The sequence below is a fragment of the Anarrhichthys ocellatus genome, unplaced genomic scaffold (assembly GCF_004355925.1).
Source record: "Anarrhichthys ocellatus isolate YVR2014 unplaced genomic scaffold, GSC_Weel_1.0 scaffold107, whole genome shotgun sequence".
NCBI classification, from domain to species: domain Eukaryota; kingdom Metazoa; phylum Chordata; class Actinopteri; order Perciformes; family Anarhichadidae; genus Anarrhichthys; species Anarrhichthys ocellatus.
The window spans coordinates 213,823-233,908 of record NW_022280137.1 but is presented as its reverse complement, the minus strand read 5'-3'; the positions used below and the strand labels follow the sequence as shown (position 1 = coordinate 233,908).

The window sequence follows — 20,086 nt, the reverse complement described above, 5'->3', positions numbered from 1 at the left end:
ATCTAGATATCTATCTATCTATATATCTAGATATCTATATCTATATTCTTTGCTACATGAAATCACTGAGAAAGGATTGTATGCCCATCACCCCTGCATTTGAGATAAAGCAGATTGTCACTTATCATACACTTTAATTTATTGACAATTATATAGCTAGAGTAGACCTGTGCACACGGCAGACAGTGATCGGAAACCTGTATACGGTGTTTACAAGCCACAGTAGAGTACCTCAGCTAGCACCTTCAGGTTCCTTAAAAACAGGATTAAGAGCGTATATACGTTTTTTGAAACCAGAATGCGTTTGCTCCAAACCATGACGCCTAACCAGGATGACAGTGTGCATGTAAATGCAGTTGAACGTGAGTAAAGAACATGCAGCAAGTATTGAGATGGGAACAACTGAAGCTTGTACCTTTGGAGGGTTAAAAGGATAGGTTTCTGGGATTTTTATTTCAAGCTGAAATCTGCCACCTTGAAATGAAGAAAGAAAAACATCAAAATGTTTCAGCATGACAAATCACAAAGTGTCGTGGTAGATATGTTGTCAGGCCATTGTAATGCAGGTGTGTGACGATACCTTCATATGGTGTATCGGGAGGACCTGCTATCTCCCCCCTCAGCTCTGTGAAGTTCTCATCCACCAAATCTACTTTGATCTGGTTTTTACTCGTCTATAGGTTGGGACAAATGAGAAGGTAACGTTACCCTGGTGCTCCACGGAATCACAGCGCGGTGTCTCGACATGTCTGTCAAGTGTCAACCACATTCTTTTACAAACATGTGAAAGCTGCACACATGTCAGCTGTTAAAAAGGCACAACAACTGTACTCCAAAGTTTGTTACAGAGTTCAACAGGAGCCATTAGGACATTTAAATAAGTTAGCAGCGTGGATAGCTTGCTACTGGAGCCAAGCTAGCAAAAGTTGGCATAACTACAAACTCACAACAAGACTTGACAGGCAGTAGAATTACAAAATGCACTCTAAATGGCTTAAATCCTTACATAATAGAAACCAACTGTTTTAAAAAATATAAGTTGGTGAACGTTGTATCATGTACACCCCGGGCTAATGCTAACTTAGGTTGAGATGTCAAAATATCATTACCATTAGCAAGCTAAAAGCTGCTAACTCGAAGAGCCATCGGCTAATTATCGTAAGTAAACACATACGCTGCCTTTTATGAGGCGGGTATTAACCATACGAGGTATGTTTCATTTAGTTAAGTAGTTACCCACAGGTATGCGGCACCGTTCGTTACAAACAAGCGGCCTGTCAGTTGACAAAGCTGAATCCACGGTGTTTCCTGAACACACCCACCTGACAATAACAGGATAGGTTCGGCCGGGGCACTGACATCAAGCTAAAGCTAAGCTACAGTTCTCCTGTTTAGGCCTGACCTACAGCAGCACAGGACTGGGACCTGACGTTAGGTAATGTTGGTATCTGACATAGCGGCTACAGCCACTTACATTTTAATTAGTTCAGTTAAAACAGTAACAAAAAGAACGAGCTGAATCGAAGTGTAAAAACCCATATATAGCCAGAATCGTTACCGCACCTCTTCGCTTTTGAGAACTTCTTTGAACTCCCGCTTGATCCTTTGGACCGCGATGTTAGCCATGGCTGTGTCTGCTGAAGAGCTGCTGTGTCGACCAGACCCGGGTGTCTCTCTCTCTCTCTCTCTCTGTCTGTCTCCCTGTGTCTCTCTCCCTCCGCGCGTTGTCTGTCGGTGTGGGGAGGACTGCCCGCTCCGGTGCTTTTCACAGTTAGGGAGCTCTTCTCCTTTCACTTTCACCGTCCACAGCTTATTTTCACTTCAGAAACGAGCTCACTGTCGCCGTCGACTGCCCGCTGGAGCATAGCGCCAGTCAGTCCAGAACATACAGTACACACACACAGAGCGTGCAGCTAAATGGAGTAGAAACTGGAAGTTTCATTAATGAGCTCTAGTACATGGGTTTGCGTTGTTTTTCACACTTGCCTTTTCCGGACATTTCCCATCCTGTGCTGAACATATCTGATTTCTATTTTCCAGCACTGGTGACTATCACCTTTTATTCACCTACAGGATGTTTACATCTGACTCTGATGTGGAATGGAGCTTTTACTTGATTGTTTTTTATTAGGGAGCAAAATATACAAGTAAAGGAAGAAAGCTGTTAGATTCAACACATTTTTCACTCTTTAACTGCCTACGTACCAAATGACACTTCAACTAGTTCTGCTTTCATGGCTTAGATATCATCTTCCATTTAAGTTGTTTCGTCTCTCAATACGTGGCTTATCAAGAGGTGAAATAAAAGTAAGGGAAGGAAGCCGTCAGCTGTCCAACCTGACTGAGTGACAAGGTTTTGGAAATATTGAAATATTGTACTTTTTACAACACTTACCTAAATTTATTACTATGCACATTTTACATACGAAACATACATTGAGTTTATAAAAGTTGAATCAAAGCCAAAATATTCATTTTGCAAATTGGCCCTCTTAGTGTTCTATTTAATATATTATAGTATTGGATTATTATTATTTAATAAGCAAAGTAGCGACAGTCGTCCGACATTTGTGTTGGAGTTAAAGTAGGCTACAATATTTCCCACTGCAATGTTTTGGAATATAAGTAGAAAGTAGCAATACTATAATAATGTAGGCATTTTTTTAAAGTACAGTATTCGAGTTACAATCCTCACTGAATATTTGGTTACACAACTGTACAGATGTTGGGGCTCGGTTCATCTGCCTCTGTATTGATGATGGGTAGCGGACTGTTTGTTTACTATCCAGACGCTATAATCGTTTCTTACTGGGATTGGCTCAAAGTTCCGCCCATCAAATGACTGAACCAATGACAGACGTCTGAATCGCCCAGCGCGTTTAGTTCCCGGATGTCTCTCGTGAAGAATCGCTGGTTGGCTCACGTGCACCAACAAAACACAGACGGTAGGTTGTCATGTCTGCAGTTTAATGGTTTCCGTGCGGGGGACAACAACGCTGCAGCCCAGGCCCTCCAAACACAGTGAACGGTTTCTCAACGTCTACACAGCTCGAGTAAGTCCTGTTTCCATGCTGTTGGCCGTCACAGCTGTCGATAATCTGTTCATTAGTAACAGTCGAGAGAAAAAACAGTCAACGCAGTGAGGCTTTGTTGCTGGCCAGGCTAGCAAGGAGCTAGTCTAACGTTAGCTAAATTAGTTAGATATCAATATTATTTCATAGTTATTATAATAGTCGTGAATGTCAAACTGAAGGGTTGGTATGTGAGAAGTGATGATTGCTGCCGTTGAATGGATTTCAGCAGGGTCGAGATCAAACTGGCCACTTCGTTTGTTCGTCACTTCAGAAATATGCAGGCAGACACCCATGGAAACTATGAACGTATAACTATTACAGCACGATGTCAAGTAATGAAAGTGTGTATATGTCAGTGTTTATTACATATAACGTGACGGTCGTGTGTTTATTCAAATGTCAATTATATGAAATATTGATAGGTAGGCTCATAGGTCAAATAGGTTTGACCAGAGCTATACAGATAACTCGGCCAGGTAGATATATTGGCTGATATACATAGACACATATACGATTGTTGAACAGAAATGCAAAACATGGTGTCCGTTTTGTTTCACTGGTGGCAATGGTTCTACATTTAACATTTAAGCAGTGCAAACAAGTTGGTCACCATTATGCACGAAAATACTGGAAAGGTCGTCATGACAAAAACAGTGCAAAGAACAGGACAAAAAGAGAGAGAACGGTATAAAAACCATCTCAATACATTACACAGTTTGTAATGCAAGGAAAATATTTTTGGACAGGAAAATGTACTGCTCTGTTCATATTTTGGTCACTATTCTTTGAGGGGAAAAAAATGTTGGGATTTTTTTTATTGTAGGTGTTTGTGTAGAAAAAAAAAAGATGGCAGTATTATAGGAGAAAGAAATTTAGCCAATGAGGATGGATATTAGCACCAGCCAAATGCTGGTAAATTATGCATGCGGCTGCTAGATTTGCTTCAGTCACCAGCGGGGAAAAAACCCAACTGTAGTCTAGTGAGTGGTTAGAACATTCTGGAATACACCAGCCACAGTGGCAGGTGGACAAAAAAAATCAAATTTCCATCAATCAAATATCCATGTTATCGGCCTCAAAAAAATCTAGTATCTGGTGTTGCAGTATAGACCTGGATCACTTTGATTAGGCACCTGCAGCAGACATCTGTGCATTAGCCTACGACTAATCCAAGCACTGTCTGTGTTTCACATCAGTTTGCCAGGCCATGTGATAAAACCTTTTTTCAAAACTACTTTCAGTTCTTAGCTGATGACGTGGCTCCTAATCAGTGTTGTATTAACGAGTGCACCATCAGTGTAAACCAGTTCAGACACCAGAATGAACTCCAGTATGTTGTCAATAAAGGTCTAGTTAGAGTTTATTTTTAATTACAAATGCCTAGGTTACATGCAGTGAGATAAAGCAGCCACAGTGCTGACTGTCCTTGACTGAGCAGTCTCCTTCTAAGCTGTGTCCCTGTGAAACAACAATACAGGACAGCGCTGACGAGAGGGAGCGTTGGGTTTCGCTCCTTTGTTCATGTACTTGGTCTAGTTAGAGACAGTACTTTCGTTTTGTTCCAGGGTGGACGCCGTCTGGTGAGATATGGCGGAGGGAGGCTTTGACCCTTGTGAGTGCATCTGCACCCACGAGTATGCTATGAGGCGCCTCATCAACCTGGTGAGTGGCCTCTGCTGTCTCTTCAAATCTTAAGTGGTCTTATTGTTGAGTTGCAGGAGCCGGAAATCCAAGTGTGCAGCACAAAGTATAAGTATGTCCTGCCGAAGTCGATAGATTAGCGGTAGAATCGACTAGCAAGCAAATGAAAGTCCCAGCCAGAGAGGAGGAAATGAAAAGCTGCCGACTGGCACGGAGCCAGCACATCCTGGTTCCTGCTCGGTGTTTATCCAGAGAGCCAATCAGCACTTCCACACAAAGATGTGTCACTCCGTCGCACTGCGTGCTGTCAGGTTGGCTTTGGGCATGTAAATGTATTTTCCAGCTCTCTTTTATTGGAACGTGTAAGAGAAGCGCTCAACATTATGGAGACGGACTACGTTTAACACGGAATAGAAGTTGTGATTATTTTGTGTATCCAGGTGACCTCATTGGCTCTTTTGTGCAGAGGTGTAACCTGCACGGCGAGCTGCAGATGGCTCAGAGCTTGAAGCCACCCGAAGGGAGAAAAGGGTGTTGTCCAAATAACAAAAGAATTTTCACAGGATTTACATGTCAGGACTTTGTACAGTTCATTGTTGTGTGTGTGTGTGTGTGCCTAGTGTTACAAGGAACTCTGGAGTTTTATGTCAGTTTTATTGGTTTATAGACTTGCTGTGTTTTCTCTAACTCGAGATGAGGAGAGTGGTAACCAGAGTGAATAAGTCAGCCATCAATTAATATCATTTTTCCCGCTCTCCTCTTGTATTGAATCTGATTTGCTCCTTCTGTAATTTCTCCCTCAGCTCAGGCAATCTCAGTCCTACTGCACAGACACCAACTGCCCTCAGGAATGTATGTATGACCACATTAGGGTGTTGTGGGATCAGCAACATTTAGTGTAGATTACAAGTGCAAAGATGCGTTTGTTTTCCAGTGCCGGGTCCCAATGGGCCGATCGGCGGTGACCTGACCCTCCCCATGGTTCTGATGGGATGGGCGGTGCTGGCTCTGCTCCTGTTCCTGTTGCGCCCATCCAGTCTCAGGGGCAGCCGTCCCACAGGCAAACCTCACGGACCCCACAATGTCAGTATCGATCACAGTGCGCCCACGTAGTAACGGTGATGTTGTCAACATGGGTTTACAACAGAAGTACATTAGCTGAAGATACTGAATAGGATGCTATTTTTCCTTTAATGGGGATTTTATGACATAGAATTGAAATGAGTCGCCATTTGATGGAAACTATAAACTTGGATAATAAAAATACAAAAAGAAAGAAGCGATGTTAATAGTGACACTTATTTTGCTACATGCTAGCTATTAGCCTTTTTCACAGCAGACGTTTTGACCTGTTGGTGTTACTAACGTCTCTAACTATGGCTCTGTCCTGTAAGCACAACACAAGACCCTGAAACTGAAGCCATCATTACTTGTATTATTTACACCTGTGCTTTTACTGTGACATGCCAAAATGTCTTCCATAAAATCCGGCCTGTTGGTTAAACGTCAGGTTGTCTTGCTGTGCTCTTCAAACGTCAGCTGTCTTGACCTCAGATAGGCTGCTGAATTATTGTCTCAACATTGTTTTTTGGTTTGTGTCATTTAATAAGAGTCGGTGAGCTCTGGTTTTGTATGGTATTTTATTTTGGTCTATTATTATACGCCATCCATTATTATACACCAATTGGCAGGCCACCAAAAGCAGAAATTAGTCGCACAGTTTCTATGTTTCAGTTGTTTGATCCATATTTTGCAAAGATGAGCAGTTCTCTCCCAAGATTAGGAACTAAATGTTTATTCTGTGACGTGAGCTGGAGCTGTATTTCAGAGCTAGGGTGGGTAAAGATTTTTTTTTTTTTAGCAACATTTTCGTGTTATATTTGTTGAAAATGTCATTCCATCCTGGCAGCAATCAATAAATCAAATGCTCTGACAAAAAAAAGAGAAAAAGGAAAAAAAAGTCCTGCGGCAGTCCAATGAAATGATTGGACGGGCTCCCTGCCTGTTTACCTGCCTTTGCGTATTCTGCCTGTGCACTCATTATTGTGACCCATGTCTACCACAAGCTGCTAGCTTGACAGCTGTGAGTACTAACGGTAGCCATGTTGGTTGTGTACGTTCATTATGATTATTTTGGGGGAGTGGCTTTGGAGGGACGGGCTGTCAGTGTAGCCGACTTGGAGACTTTCTTGCTACATTTAGCGACTTTTGGAACTCACGCTGCTAGAGGTGACTACGCTGGGCTGGGTGTTTCTGTTGTATTATTATTTTTAATATAGCTTGTTCTTGCTGGTTTCTCCAAAGTTGCTGACCGCAGCTTAAACAGGGACTCAGCCTCTGGCTGTACACAACCAGATGAACATTGTGTGTCCAAATTTGAAGCTAACTTGTTTTTTATTTTTATGATTATTGTTTCTGTTGTTAAGACTTAATATTTTCTTTTTTGCAGCGCAATGGAAGAGAGCCTCCAGCGCCCCCTATCGACTAGCAGTGGAGAGCACCAGCACTCACTCACCTGCACTGACTGGAGCTGCAGTCAGCCAGCGACTGTGACAAAGGGACAGCGTCATCTCCCCTTCATTCAAATATCTTTTGCTTTTCTCCTACTTTATTGCCACTGTTTTTTTTGTGATGGATTTGTCTATGACTCCTGTCACTGGAGCCCAACTGATCTGAATAACGACGACGTTTTTTTTCCATCTTGAATTAAAAATATATAATTAGTAACGTTGTTGTTTTGTATGTCTAAAGACGCATACAATCCAATTTTGACTGATAATATCGGCATGTTAATATATCAGTTGGGCTCTAAGTGGTATTCGTAGTCTTTAATCAGAAGGCGGGGCGTTGTTCAAGTGCTTGCTAAGCGTTGAAGGGTGGTGGGTCTCTCTCTGAAACATTCCTCTCTTTCCACTTCTAAGTCACAACTCTATAAACGGTGCCAGTAATGATGTCATATCACGTAGTGTTTTAATAGCACATTTAAACCAGCATAATGATTAACGCAATGAATTTACATGGACGAATACTATTATGAATTAGGATCACAGCAACACGCCGTTGATTTCAATACAGCCAATCCATCTTCTGTGTTTACACTCAGGCCTCAGTCCGAGTACATACTCCAGCAAACAGTCCGGTGTGTTGTGTGAACGACGTCTCCGTAAACGCATCTGTCCCTTTAAGCGACTGTTGGTTGTGTGACCGTGGTTGTAAGTTATCTGGACCACCGATCTGTTCAACAGGCTACAGTTGGACAGTCAAATGCTCCCATTTCACGTAGTTGAAATGAACTGAATTGCAGGCATATGTGTATTAAGTGTGGTCATTGTAAAACAATATACTCGGCACAAGCATTTTAATCATATCGAGATGATTCCATGTACTGTCATTATTTAGTGGTTAAAAGATGAAAATAAGTCAATTTTATACTCAACTTATTAGTAGCAGAGAATCTTATTTTGTTGTGGTATGCCGTCTTCTTATGAAGGCGTGTTGTGCTGAGTCAGCGGTCTAAAATGGTGGAGGTGAGGGCCTGCAGTCTGTGGTTGATTGGAGCATTGAGTTTCTACTTCTACAACTTCGGTATGATGATGATGATGATGATGATGATGTCAAACCAATTTAAAGGAAAGGAGCTAGAAAACGGTGCCAATGTTGAAGTTCTGGTCTCAATACTGCGACAACTTCTTGTGAAAGAAGAGCAATATTTCGGTTCATTTTTGATATAAAATGAGATCAGAAGAGGACGTGGGAATGATCTGGAGGTTCTCTCTTTACCGTGGTTTACAGGATTTGTTGGTTTCTCTTGGTCCAGAGCTGCTAAATGAGTGATTCATTTAAAAAATAAAAAAAACAGTTTGTCAGCTAGAAGGTTTAATTAGTGAACAGAACAATAGAAATCTCTAATGCAGAGCAATATAGTGGTGAATGTCTGGTGTTCTTTTACCCTGTATGTAACTGTGGGTGGATATTTATACCACTATACAACAGCCTCAAAGTTACTTAAGAGTATCAACACTTTCATACAATCTCAAGAAAAATGGAACATTATAACAAGTGAATGTTTTTTTTATTGTTGGCTGTTGGATTGCAGTACATGATGGGGGTTTCCTGGTTTCTCGTCAATGACCTGATCTTGGTTGTGCCCCTGTCATGGCAACATGGCTGTGGAAGTGTGTCTGGGCCTTGGATTATGTTTTCAGGGGCACTTGTGATATCAGAATTTACGTGGATTAGTCTTAAAATTGAAGTGTCTCTCTTGATATACATGGTGTAAGAGTTCAGAACCTGAATATCATCTGTAATAGCTTCTCTTATTTTCCATATCAGCGAATAAGGCCCTCTAAAGATTTCTTCCCTATGTCTTTCTAGACTCGGGAGGAGATGGGGAAAGTTAAGTAAAACCTAAGACGGTGTGTATAATGAAGGGGGAAGCCATACTAGGTTGTGAGATGAACAAGTGGATCATCTGTTACCGCAGGAGACCACGATTTACACTGTTTCAGTCTAAGAGAAAAAGGGCTTCAACTATGCACTTTTCCTGTAACAAAACAAAAATAAATAAAAATAATTCAGTCATACTGTCTGCCTGTGTATTTTTTTTGTTTTATTAGTCTATAAATTAAGTGTGTTTTAGTTGCACTTCAATGGCAAGTACATTGCCACATGCTTGATACAGAAGAAGTTGGTTGCAATTTGCGCCGTCACCGCTAGATGCCACCAAATCGTACACACCACCTTAAAGTAGAAAACTATAAAACTTCTGTGTAACCCAGTGGCCTATTGCTGTATGACTGATTTTTACGCCTCTGTTCATACTTTGGCAGATACTTTATAGACGCCTGTCTTCACATCAGTATTATCGATTAACTGCTCCCAAATCAGGTTGAATCGTGTGTGTGTGCTTGTGTGCTGTTACAATTGAGTTTGTAATCCTCTGAGCATGCGCAGTGGTGAGACTGTTTTCCACGTTTCCCAGGGTAACCATCAACAAGTCAGTTAGCCCACTGTCGCGAGCTATGTCCTTTAGGTAGTACCATTTACGAATAGGTCTATAGTATGTATTTAATCAGACAAACTTAGCATAATGGTAATTTAGCAATACTAGTACATACTAAGCACACGAAGCCTATAGCAAGCTAACATTACTTGTCACAGTGAAATTAGCGAACACTAGTTTAGCTAGCATGCTAACGTGAGTGGACGCGTTCAGAGGACAGAGTGCAGCGTTGTAGTTCTCAGAATGACTAATCAGCAGTTCAGGACACTGGCTTACACGAAGAGCCCGAAAACATCGAGGAGAACAACGTTTCAGGTAAAGTGTTGTGTGCAGTCTCCATGTCACCAAATGAGAGCAGACTGATTAGTCAGTTAAACCCACAGCCCCCTGAACACACGTTATCTCATGTACTTACTAGACCTATCTGCTTTCTACCTGCCCATTTGCACTATTACATTGCATATTCTACACCTGTATGCTTTTAATGGTGTACTGTGATATGTTTGTTGTAGTAGTTGGGAGAAGCAAAAGATAAAGTGAGGTGAACAGTCAGTCTAATCTCATCCAAAACGTTTCAGGACGAACTTCAGGCTGCTGTCTCCGCCAGAGCAAGCAAGGCAGAAACAGATCGAAACTCGTACTCCGATGACTTCAGTGACGATGAAGACGGTGAGATGGCGCAGCATCGACATCCTCTAGATGTGGGTCTCTGTGGTGCTTTGATTTACTGCGGTCTACAGTGCATCCTATTTACACTACTTTGTGAAAGTGACTTAATACTTTTATGCATCTAACTGTGATTCACAGTGAAAATGTATTACAACTAATTGGAGAAATTGTGAAGAGATTATCAGAAATTACTCTGTAAATGGCAGTTTTTTTCAGCAGTGATTCCCAACCAGGATGTAGGAAGCCCATCTTATTAAAAAAAAAATGCATACATTACAATCTGGTTAGAGTGTGTGAGTAGAGTGAAAGTAGAGACGGCTAAGCTCAAAGTAATGGATAAATGGTTGAACCGTCCCGCTTCTGCCACGTCTGTTGTGCTACGAATGTAACTTTGACTGAACTTGCTGGAAAAAAAGTTTCCTATTTTATGTAATTAGCAGTGTTCAGTAACATCAGGTTTAAATATCTATTCAAATGGACACATTTGTTAAATGGCTGTGGGGGTACAGCAGACAGAAAAACGTTGGGAACCACTGCTTTACAGCTGGTGGAACATTACACATTCAGTCCTCACAGTTCATTCCTCCCTGCCAACCTCAGCAGGATGAAGGGCTAACATCACTGCTTTACAGGAGGAAAATGTCAGATGGCAACAAGAGTTACAGCAGAACATCAATGGAGCAGACCATATGATTCTGCTTCCTCCTTTGGATAACATTGTTAGTCAGACACCTTCAACTTAGATGGATGCATGTTCAGTGTGAAAGTTAAGGTGAGTAGCTTAACTCCAGATCACGTTCTACTAGTTTTTCAACCATATCTCTGAGTCCTCCTCAGTGGATAGAGTTTGTTCAGTTGGCCAGAAACCATCCACTTAAGAAGGGATAGTAAGATGCAGTTAAAGAGCTCCAGTAAAAGCTAGTAAGTGGACATTGAGTCTAAATTGTTTTGTGAACTTAAACAGATACAGTTTAATGGCTGGTCCTATCTTGTCATTCTCTATTTTTGATCTTTCTAAATTTCTGTATTTGATTTCTCTGTTTTTCACAGATTTTCTGAACGAGCTCCTCAAATCGAGTAAAAAGAGGGCCGGCGCCATCAAGGCGGCGAAGAGTCAACCCAAACTCAACGACTTTGACATTTCAGACGACGAGGGCAAACGCGGCAGGACGAAGAGAGTTTCATTTCTGAAAACCCAGAGAGTCGTCTCTCCCCCGGACGGCGCGGCGGTGCCAGAGTCACGCGAAAACGAGCCGCCGGACTCTTCCACCGGTCCACACAGCAATCACTGCGACTCCACGAACATCGGTGACGACAACGTGCCATTTGAAAGCAGTGATGCAGTGTCCGCCGATCCCCAAATCACGAGAAGGAGCTCAAGTAAATCTCTGTTGTACCAAACGTCAGATGACTCTCTCCTGGACATGCCGTTGCCCTTACCATCTGACAACAGTGGGGCCGAAACTCCGGGTCCCGAGAAGAAGAGGACCTCTGCTCTGGAGGACGGCTCCCACACTCCGTTATCAGCAACTGACCTCACACGCGTGTCCTCAGCAGGTCCGTTTACACCGTTTCATGTACAAGCTTTTTTTAAATTCATCTTTCAACAAACTGTCTTTATTCAGATACCAAGAGGGAGCCACCCAGGCCCAAACCGAGGCAAAGGACTCTCGGGTTGAGCCTTCACACTGCGGAGAAGACGGCTGAAGACGCTGGATCTCCGGATCTCAGCAGGCCCCAGACGTCCTCTGCATCTATCCCCCTCTCCCCCGACACGTCCAGCAGCACCGCTGTAAGGAGCCGCGGTGCACATGCACGTCTCTCTGCTCGGCTTGTTCGGTATTTGTAGTTGAAACATCTTCTGATTGGAGCGCGTGTTTGTTATGCCATTTCATCGCAGTGGAAGGAAGGAAGTCGAGCAGTTTCCTGCGGCCTCAGCAAATCCTCTTCGAGTAAGAGTGAGCAGTCACAGCTCTTCACCAAGACCACAGTGGATTCCGGATCCAGAGGTAACATCCTCAGCACCACACACTTGTTTTTCAAATGGCAGTAATCCTCTTGACGTTTATCGTGTTGTTTTAGATGGCTTCATTTCCGATGACAGCAAAGAGAGAAAGTACTCCACGTCGTTTGAAGAGTTTAATGTAAGACCTTCGTGGGCGGGTGAGACTGTGACATGTTGGATATGCTCTGCCTGTTGGTCTCGGTAAATGTGTCTTTCTGTCTCCTCTCAGGCAGACTCTGGAGAACACTCGCAGCAGCTCTCTCGTGTCCACCACAAATCCTTTGACACCAGGTTGGTAAGCAAGCCGCAGCAATAGCTGCTTCTAAAGCTGCGTGGACAGAACAGGGTTGGTAACTGGCCTTCGTTTCATCTCCATCAGGACATGGAGCTCTCCCTCTGAGGCCGCTCAGAGGTCGCACAGTGTGTGCGCCGGGAAAGTGGAATCAAGGTATCTGGGAACTCTCAAACTTCTGGATCGTAAAGTCTCGCTGCAAGACTCTCAGCTTCCAGCGGCAGATTCACTCAGAGCCGCCATTTACCAGGTCGGTGTGATAACGAGCCCGAGTGGTTGGAAAACTCTGCAGTGTTTGGTTTGTTTTATGGTGAAGGACAAAATGCAACCATAAGAGGAGCTCCATCTTATACTCCGACACTGATTTGATTACAGTTATATCAGATACATAGAACATACTTCTAGTGTAATTTCTTCCACCCTGTTAAATGCTCCATTTATATTATTCTCCGATTTTATTACATTATTATCAGGTACAGATGCAGAGTTTGGCCTTGAGACGCTGTACTTGTCCGAATGTAATCAAATAATTAATTTAAAAGCCAGTACTTGGGAGTCTGGCTTTTTTTCTCATCAGCCGCTGGACAACAAAATCTACAGTTGAGTCTCGGTCAACTAGAATCCCAGCCCACTAACATGTATTTCTAACAGCAATGGCTTCGAAAGAAAAAGGAAAAGTCAAGAGAGAATATGCAAATACAGAAGAAGGAGGAAATCCTGAAAGAGAAGAAGAAAAGAGTGAGTAATCTGTTTTGTAAATCGGAAATACAACACACCACATAGTAATGGAACACTATAAAAGAAACAGTATTTCAACATAAATGCACACTTTTTACTTTCTTATAAAAAAACAAACCAATAACAGGAAGAAGAGGCTAAAAAGGAAGATGCTGTTGCATCATACGAGGCTTGGAAAGAAACGAAGGCGGAGAGTCTCAAAGCAAAAGCCAAAGAAAAGCAGGACGCGATCAGAAAGGTGCAAAGAGCGGTTGAAGAGAAAGAAGAAAAGACGCAATCTGCTCAACAGGTTTGTCCCTTTTATTTATTGTGCGTTACAAAATAAGCACTTCCGTGTGAAGACATGCTAATCGGTGATGCTGTAAACATCGCAGGTGTTTGAGAAATGGAAAAGTGAGCATGATCATCTCCTCAAAGAAAAGTCCAGAAGACAAAGAGAAGCTGAAAATAAACTTCGGTTCAGAAAACAAGAGAAGGAGAAAGAAAGAAAGAGAGACAGCAAATCTGCCGTTTCTGACTGGTGAGTGTAAATCATTGACTCAAGGAAGCAGCTGCTGTACCATTAGACGTTTCAAGAATGCCTGCTGGTCTACCCAGCAAACAATTTAAAGGGCCAGCATGGAAAGATCACATGTATTTAAATACAATTCTCTTACTGTACTTGATTGTACACATTTTATTGGGGTCTAAAAGTCAGTATTCACACCTCACAGTGCTGTCCCATCAAACTCTAATGTCTGGGAGTGAAAATGATCAACCACTAGATGGCAGCCAAGGCTTGATGTTTAGCCACTTTCTTTTTTTTTTCTTAAAATGTTTAAGGCGTGAAAAGAAGACAGTTGTTTTCCATGAAAAAGTCTCGACAGTGCGCGAGGAAACCCAAAATAAAGCTGAGGAGGAGCGCTACGTGAAAGAGGAGAGAGATCAAATGGCTTTGGAGATGTATGAAAACTGGCTGGTGAGTGGCATCGAAGGTTCTTTTGTTTTGTTTTTTCAGATACAAATGGTCTCACTCACTGTAAATCCAAGTTATGTGGAAGAGTTAATATTTCTTTACCCAACAGGTACGGAAGGATCTGGAACAGAAGAGACAAAGAGAAGAAAGGCGGATACAAGCGATACTCCAAGGCGGTCCACCTCCTCCGTGGAGCCCACCAAATAAAACCATACCCTTTGGGAAATAACTTGAAATGCAACATAAGATATCTGCGGGTTCTGTGTTACATTTGAAGTTTGTACTGTATGTTGTGTTTTAAACATAGTTGATGGCAGCTGCTGATTTTTATATACATATTTTGTACATTTTAGAGGTTTTTTTATTAGCCAGCAGCTCTAGTGCAAGTTTATTTTTTAAAATGTTTGTCGGTGAAATGTTGCAGTATGTTGGAAAATGTTCCTGTGACATGTCGGTATCAAAGAACCCTTTTTATAAATGTTATGGTCTGGTACCATGTTAGACATCTGAATGTAAAGCGGCAATAAGAAAACAATATTGATATAAAAAGCTAATAGAATTGGTCTGCTGCTTCCTCTACTTTTGTAGTTCAACTGCCGTCAATTTCCATGTAAAGTTTTGTCTCGAGATTACAAGAGGCTCCAAAACTTGACACATTCTTAGAAACTGACACGCAGCACTTATTTGATGTACAACATGATTTAATTGTTTGTTTTTATTTAAAGTGCTGGTCATTTTGCACCTCAACTTTTTAAGGGTTTTATTCATATTCATTGCATTTTCCATCATCAAAAACATTTACTTTAGACTAAAGGAAAATAAGTCTTTAAGAATGTATTTATGCAACAACACAATAAACTTATGAGGGTGACACTTTATACAGATTTCTGCAGAGAGAAGCATTTTGGACTTTAAACTCAAGACACAGAGAAGTCTAATTGTCTTCATGAAAGAGAGCTGTTATGGATTTTATTTATGGCCTGCTGTTAGCTCTGCTCCTGGTCATTTCCGCTATCCCACATCTATGCCAATGTATGTGGAAAATATAAGACGGGTATCTAAAAAATATGAGTAATAAATTAGCAATAAATCCTGCAAACATGTCTGGAGGCTTTAAGTGGCCATGGAGACATGGAAAATGTAATTAATGCATTAGTGATACAAAAAATCCTAATAAATATAGTTTGTACCTCATCACCAACACCATTACTAACAATTCAACCAGTATTTAGTGGAATGGCGTTATTCACCCCACCATAGATCATAGTTCAATTAGGATAACTCACTCGTTTTCATGAAAAATACATGTACAATTTCTTTTACATTTTGAAACTTTCTTTTTTTCATGGGGTGATGTAATTAAGATGAGACGCCTCTGCTGTTCAGGGTCATATTGACCCGCTCACTCAAAATCAAGCCAAATGAGTCATAAGGATTTGTATTGAAAGTAAACTTTATTTATGTTTATTTATAGCGTTAAGAAACAGACATTTACAAAAAATAACGATCTGAGCACAATGAACGAGGTGTGTGTGTGTGTGTGTGTGTCTGTCTGTCTACACAGCACACGAGTGACATGTCGTCACGGTGGGCTTTGTGCAAATACATTTTGGCACTGTCTTTATAATATTTTCGGCAGACAGTCTTGGCTGACGTGTATTGGGTGAGGATGACCACTGTATTTCACAATTTTTTGACACGATCTGTCTCGCTTGGAGGTATCAGTTTCCTCATCTGATGGTTCATAATCAGTACATTATGATCTGAATTGACCTCAAGATGGTCTTCATCTTCAGACACATCCTCCTCTACGTTAAGTTTCATACAGAAAAAGTATATTTTTTCCAGATTTTCAAATTTCGAAACGGGTCAATTTGACCCGCAACATAACAGGAGGGTTAAGTAATATTTTCAATGCTTTATTTGTATTTAATTGTATTCTTGGTGTGGTATTAGTACTTATACTAAAGTAAACCTCCTCCAACAGTGTTTAAATGTTCAGCGATATACGGACAAGTGTTTCCATTATTTTTTATGAATGGAGTCAGCACATGCTTTTACTCTGAAATACCACACCGGAAGCATCTTGTGCGCTGCTTAGACTCCTGAAGTGAGGAGGTAACGTTCACCATACATTAGTATCTCAGTTTAGCGATAGGTAGTGCAGGAAAAGTTGTGAGAGCAACCTTGATGGTATGAGTTTGTTTGCCGGTTTAAGAGTTAGTTAAAGACATTTATCGTTCGTGAACCGGAACCGACGGCTTGTTTCAACACATTTAATAGAGGAGCTGACCGTGACCGTAATTTGCGCATTCCTGAAGTTGACTGACTGTCGAGTTGGCAGAGGTAATGTAACGTAAGCTAGCTAACGACTACTTGCTAGCTGGCTGGCTCAACATTGACGTCCATTCATTTGTTTCTTGTGTTTAGTTCGCTCACACGGCGTTAGCAAAGAAGAGAGGAAGTAGCGTAGTTATGGTCCTGTTTATGCGTAATGTTACACTGACACTCGCTCTGCAGCAAAGCTAACGTGAACTACCCTCACTGCAGGGTCTCTGTGATAAAAGGTCAGTGTTCATCTCTGTCAGACGTGGCTGAGCCGATGAAAGGCTCTCTATGTTCTACCAGGCTGCGACGGGGCGACCGGTACTGTAGCCCTGATGAGTGGGAGCCATTGCTTTACATGTGAAGCCCTGATGGTCAGGAGGGTTTAGAAAACCAACAAGTGTTGGACAGAAACCAAGCTTAACGTTTCTCTGGGTAGTATATCAGTCTGTGGAGGTTACATTTGTTACACTTTTACACTTTTAACACATTGAAATGTGACTGATGAATGTCAATGCATTATCAATGAATCTGCCAGTTTTATTAATTTATATATATATATACAGTATATGTGTGTAGATATTTCTATGTACAGTATATGAGTGTGTGATGTGTGTGTGTATATATGTATATGTATATGTACTGTATATATCGGGAAGTAAAAGTACACGGTAAAGGTACATTCCCAATGTTATTTAGGAGCTGTGTCTTTAGAAGTTGATCGACTCTCTCCTTTCTGTATCCTCTTCTCTCTCTACATTTGCAGATGTTTCAGATAAAGAGGATCTGTTGCATTGGTGCTGGGTATGTAGGAGGCCCGACGTGCAGCGTGATCGCCCACATGTGTCCGGAGATCACGGTGACCGTGGTCGATGTCAACGAGTCTCGCATCAAAGCCTGGAACTCGGACACTCTGCCCATTTATGAGGTATCATATCAATGAGCTGAGTGTATTATAACAGGATTAACAATCTTTTAACAAGGTCGTATCTTATTAGTGCCCTTTCCCCTACAGTATTACCTCCCTTTTTGAGGTTAATCACAGTGTTGAAAAAGTAGATGCAGCTAGGCAACTGTTCCAGCCAAGTCTTTTTGTAAAGTATTGCGTGGGTGCAAAGAAACATAAATTAGTTCCAGACTGCCCGGTGTCGCAACTTCCCTACGTCAGCCCCGACCAAAAGTTATTACATCATCATGCCTGGCTTTAATAAGCAGCCCTCGAGAGCTCGTATTCCATTTGTAACTGTTTCTGCCATTCACTGACACACCATCCCCCACTCATTTTCCCACTTCCTCCCCCTCCAGCCGGGTCTGAAAGATGTGGTTGAATCATGCAGGGGGAGAAATTTGTTTTTCTCTACGGACATAGACTCAGCCATCAAGGACGCGGACCTTGTCTTCATCTCTGTGAGTCCTCCAGTGCCCCACCCCACCCCCCACACACACATACATACACACACACACACACACACACACACACACACACACACACACACACACACACAGTTTGACCAGCTGCAGGAATAAATCTGACATTTATGACGCATGCGTGAATTCATTGGGCAGGTCAACACCCCAACCAAGACCTATGGGATGGGGAAGGGTCGTGCAGCGGACCTGAAGTTCATTGAGGCGTGTGCCCGGCGGATTGTGGAGGTGTCTGACGGTTACAAGATTGTCACGGAGAAGAGCACAGTCCCGGTCCGAGCTGCCGAGAGCATTAGACGGATATTCGACGCCAACACAAAGCCCAGCCTGAACCTACAAGTGTGTATTGTTGCAGGAGAAAGAAACTCTTTACATCGGTTGTGCTGCGAGTTTCTGAAGTTGTTGTGCCGCTGCTACTGTAGGTGCTATCCAACCCAGAGTTCCTTGCAGAGGGAACAGCGGTGCGGGATCTGAAGGAGCCGGACCGCGTCCTGATTGGTGGAGATGAAACGGCCGAAGGTCAAAGGGCAATCCGAGCTCTGTGTGCCGTCTATGAGCACTGGGTCCCAAAAGCTCGCATCATCACCACCAACACGTGGTCATCCGAGCTGTCCAAACTGGTGAGTGTAGGGCGGTGACGCAGTTATTTTCATTGTTTCTTTTTTTATTTAATTAACTGGTTATTGTCTCAATTAATTAGGTCAGAAAATAGTGAAAAATGCCTATTATAATTTCTCAGACCCCAAGATCACATATTTACATTTTTTGTGTTGACATACCATAAGAGAACTATACTGATGAATTGTCAGCAAGAAAGCACTGACAAGTCGTATAATACACTGTAAAATGTCCCACTTGGCTGCAAAAGAAATCTTAAGGCATCCGTGTTAAAAAAAATTTGACTTTTATTAAATATTAACCATATTGGCCTCAAAAACTGTCTGGCTATAGTCCGTAACCCAAAGATATTTATTTACTATCTTATATGACAAAGAAGACGTATCAAACTCGCATGTGAGAAGCTTGAACCAGCAAATGTTTGACTGAAGACTGGCTGAAACAATCGGTTAATAGGAATAGCTGCCAATTCATTTTCTCTCGACTAAATGAAATTATAATTTTTTTGCTCATGTAGGCAGCCAATGCATTCCTGGCACAGCGGATCAGCAGCATCAACAGCATCAGCGCCCTCTGTGAGGCCACCGGGGCCGACGTGGAGGAGGTGGCCAAGGCCATCGGCATGGACCAGAGGATAGGGAGCAAGTTTCTCAAAGCCAGCATAGGTAAGGAACGCGTCGACAAGATGTCAGACCTGAGCCACCGCGTAAAGTTTAGTAAATCTAAACACGGATTAAGTGTCGCCTTCTCTTAACACCCCGCTCAGGTTTTGGTGGGAGCTGTTTCCAGAAGGATGTGCTGAATTTGGTTTACCTGTGCGAAGCCCTCAACCTGCCTGAAGTAGCCTCCTACTGGCAGCAGGTGAGAACTACATCTAGGTTTTTTTGTTGTTTTCTCTGAAGGCCTCTCCTCGCTGAATTCACAGTATTCTCTGATCTGTTCACGATGTTCTCAGGTGATCGACATGAATGAGTACCAAAGGCGGCGGTTCGCCTGCAGGATCATCGACTGCCTCTTCAACACCGTCACCGGGAAGAAGATCGCTCTGCTGGGCTTTTCCTTCAAAAAGGACACAGGCGACACAAGGTTAGTCTCATTCCATGGCGTTTGTTTGTTTTTTCTTTCTCTTTCTCACACCATTGTAGACATTTGTCGCCACCCAGTTCTTGTTTTTCTTTTCTGACAGCTTTGTTGCGTTATTCATTAACCCTGGAAAGTGATCAGACTTTATTCGACATGATCGACCTACTAACATAATGTGGTGAACTGTGGCCCTCATCGGAGTTGACACAGTGTGTGTGTGTGTGTGTGTGTGTGTGTGTGTGTGTGTGTGTGTGTG

General features: G+C 42.3%; 4 protein-coding genes across 5 annotated transcripts in view; 3 read left to right on the top strand and 1 right to left on the bottom strand.

The window, feature by feature from the left end:
* Positions 1-1,726, bottom strand: part of ube2kb (ubiquitin-conjugating enzyme E2Kb (UBC1 homolog, yeast)) — a 10,038-nt gene extending 8,312 nt beyond the window's left edge. Inside the window, exons 1-3 of the mRNA XM_031876301.1 lie at positions 1,564-1,726; positions 581-674; positions 416-474 (exon numbers count right to left, since the gene is read on the bottom strand). Of these exons, the coding sequence (XP_031732161.1) occupies positions 416-474; positions 581-674; positions 1,564-1,626 (216 nt within the window). The 5' untranslated portion in view covers positions 1,627-1,726. The remainder of the gene's footprint in view (positions 1-415; positions 475-580; positions 675-1,563) is intronic.
* A 1,198-nt stretch (positions 1,727-2,924) lies between these two features.
* smim14 (small integral membrane protein 14) lies at positions 2,925-9,296 on the top strand. The gene is made up of 5 exons (XM_031876375.1): positions 2,925-3,053; positions 4,640-4,736; positions 5,519-5,567; positions 5,650-5,798; positions 7,165-9,296. The coding sequence occupies exons 2-5, from the start codon at positions 4,662-4,664 to the stop codon at positions 7,201-7,203; spliced, it is 312 nt and encodes a 103-aa protein (XP_031732235.1). The 5' UTR covers positions 2,925-3,053; positions 4,640-4,661; the 3' UTR covers positions 7,204-9,296.
* A 74-nt stretch (positions 9,297-9,370) lies between these two features.
* Positions 9,371-14,939, top strand: map9 (microtubule-associated protein 9). The gene is made up of 13 exons (XM_031876374.1): positions 9,371-10,032; positions 10,296-10,386; positions 11,437-11,943; positions 12,012-12,178; positions 12,287-12,395; positions 12,469-12,530; positions 12,621-12,682; positions 12,771-12,933; positions 13,335-13,421; positions 13,549-13,710; positions 13,796-13,941; positions 14,244-14,379; positions 14,486-14,939. The coding sequence occupies exons 1-13, from the start codon at positions 9,961-9,963 to the stop codon at positions 14,603-14,605; spliced, it is 1,884 nt and encodes a 627-aa protein (XP_031732234.1). The 5' UTR covers positions 9,371-9,960; the 3' UTR covers positions 14,606-14,939.
* Positions 14,940-16,473: 1,534 nt separating this feature from the next.
* The window catches only part of ugdh (UDP-glucose 6-dehydrogenase), a 5,411-nt gene continuing 1,798 nt past the window's right edge, over positions 16,474-20,086 (top strand). The window contains exons 1-8 of one of the 2 annotated variants that reach the window (XM_031876359.1): positions 16,474-16,494; positions 17,468-17,629; positions 18,007-18,108; positions 18,268-18,468; positions 18,552-18,749; positions 19,265-19,412; positions 19,514-19,608; positions 19,703-19,833. In XM_031876359.1, the coding sequence (XP_031732219.1) occupies positions 17,468-17,629; positions 18,007-18,108; positions 18,268-18,468; positions 18,552-18,749; positions 19,265-19,412; positions 19,514-19,608; positions 19,703-19,833 (1,037 nt within the window). In that variant the 5' untranslated portion in view covers positions 16,474-16,494. The other variant, XM_031876358.1, reaches the window with a different exon arrangement.

What these genes read in the sequence shown, in the direction of transcription:
- smim14 (XM_031876375.1), top strand. Translation starts at nt 4,662, where the DNA reads ATGGCGGAGGGAGGCTTTGACCCTTGTGAGTGCATCTGCACCCACGAG. An exon ending in CACCAACTGCCCTCAGGAAT is followed by an intron (nt 5,568 to 5,649) that starts GTATGTATGACC and finishes TTTGTTTTCCAG; the next exon opens with TGCCGGGTCCCAATGGGCCG. An exon ending in AACCTCACGGACCCCACAAT is followed by an intron (nt 5,799 to 7,164) that starts GTCAGTATCGAT and finishes TCTTTTTTGCAG; the next exon opens with CGCAATGGAAGAGAGCCTCC.
- map9 (XM_031876374.1), top strand. Translation starts at nt 9,961, where the DNA reads ATGACTAATCAGCAGTTCAGGACACTGGCTTACACGAAGAGCCCGAAA. An exon ending in CGAGGAGAACAACGTTTCAG is followed by an intron (nt 10,033 to 10,295) that starts GTAAAGTGTTGT and finishes AAAACGTTTCAG; the next exon opens with GACGAACTTCAGGCTGCTGT. An exon ending in CACACGCGTGTCCTCAGCAG is followed by an intron (nt 11,944 to 12,011) that starts GTCCGTTTACAC and finishes GTCTTTATTCAG; the next exon opens with ATACCAAGAGGGAGCCACCC.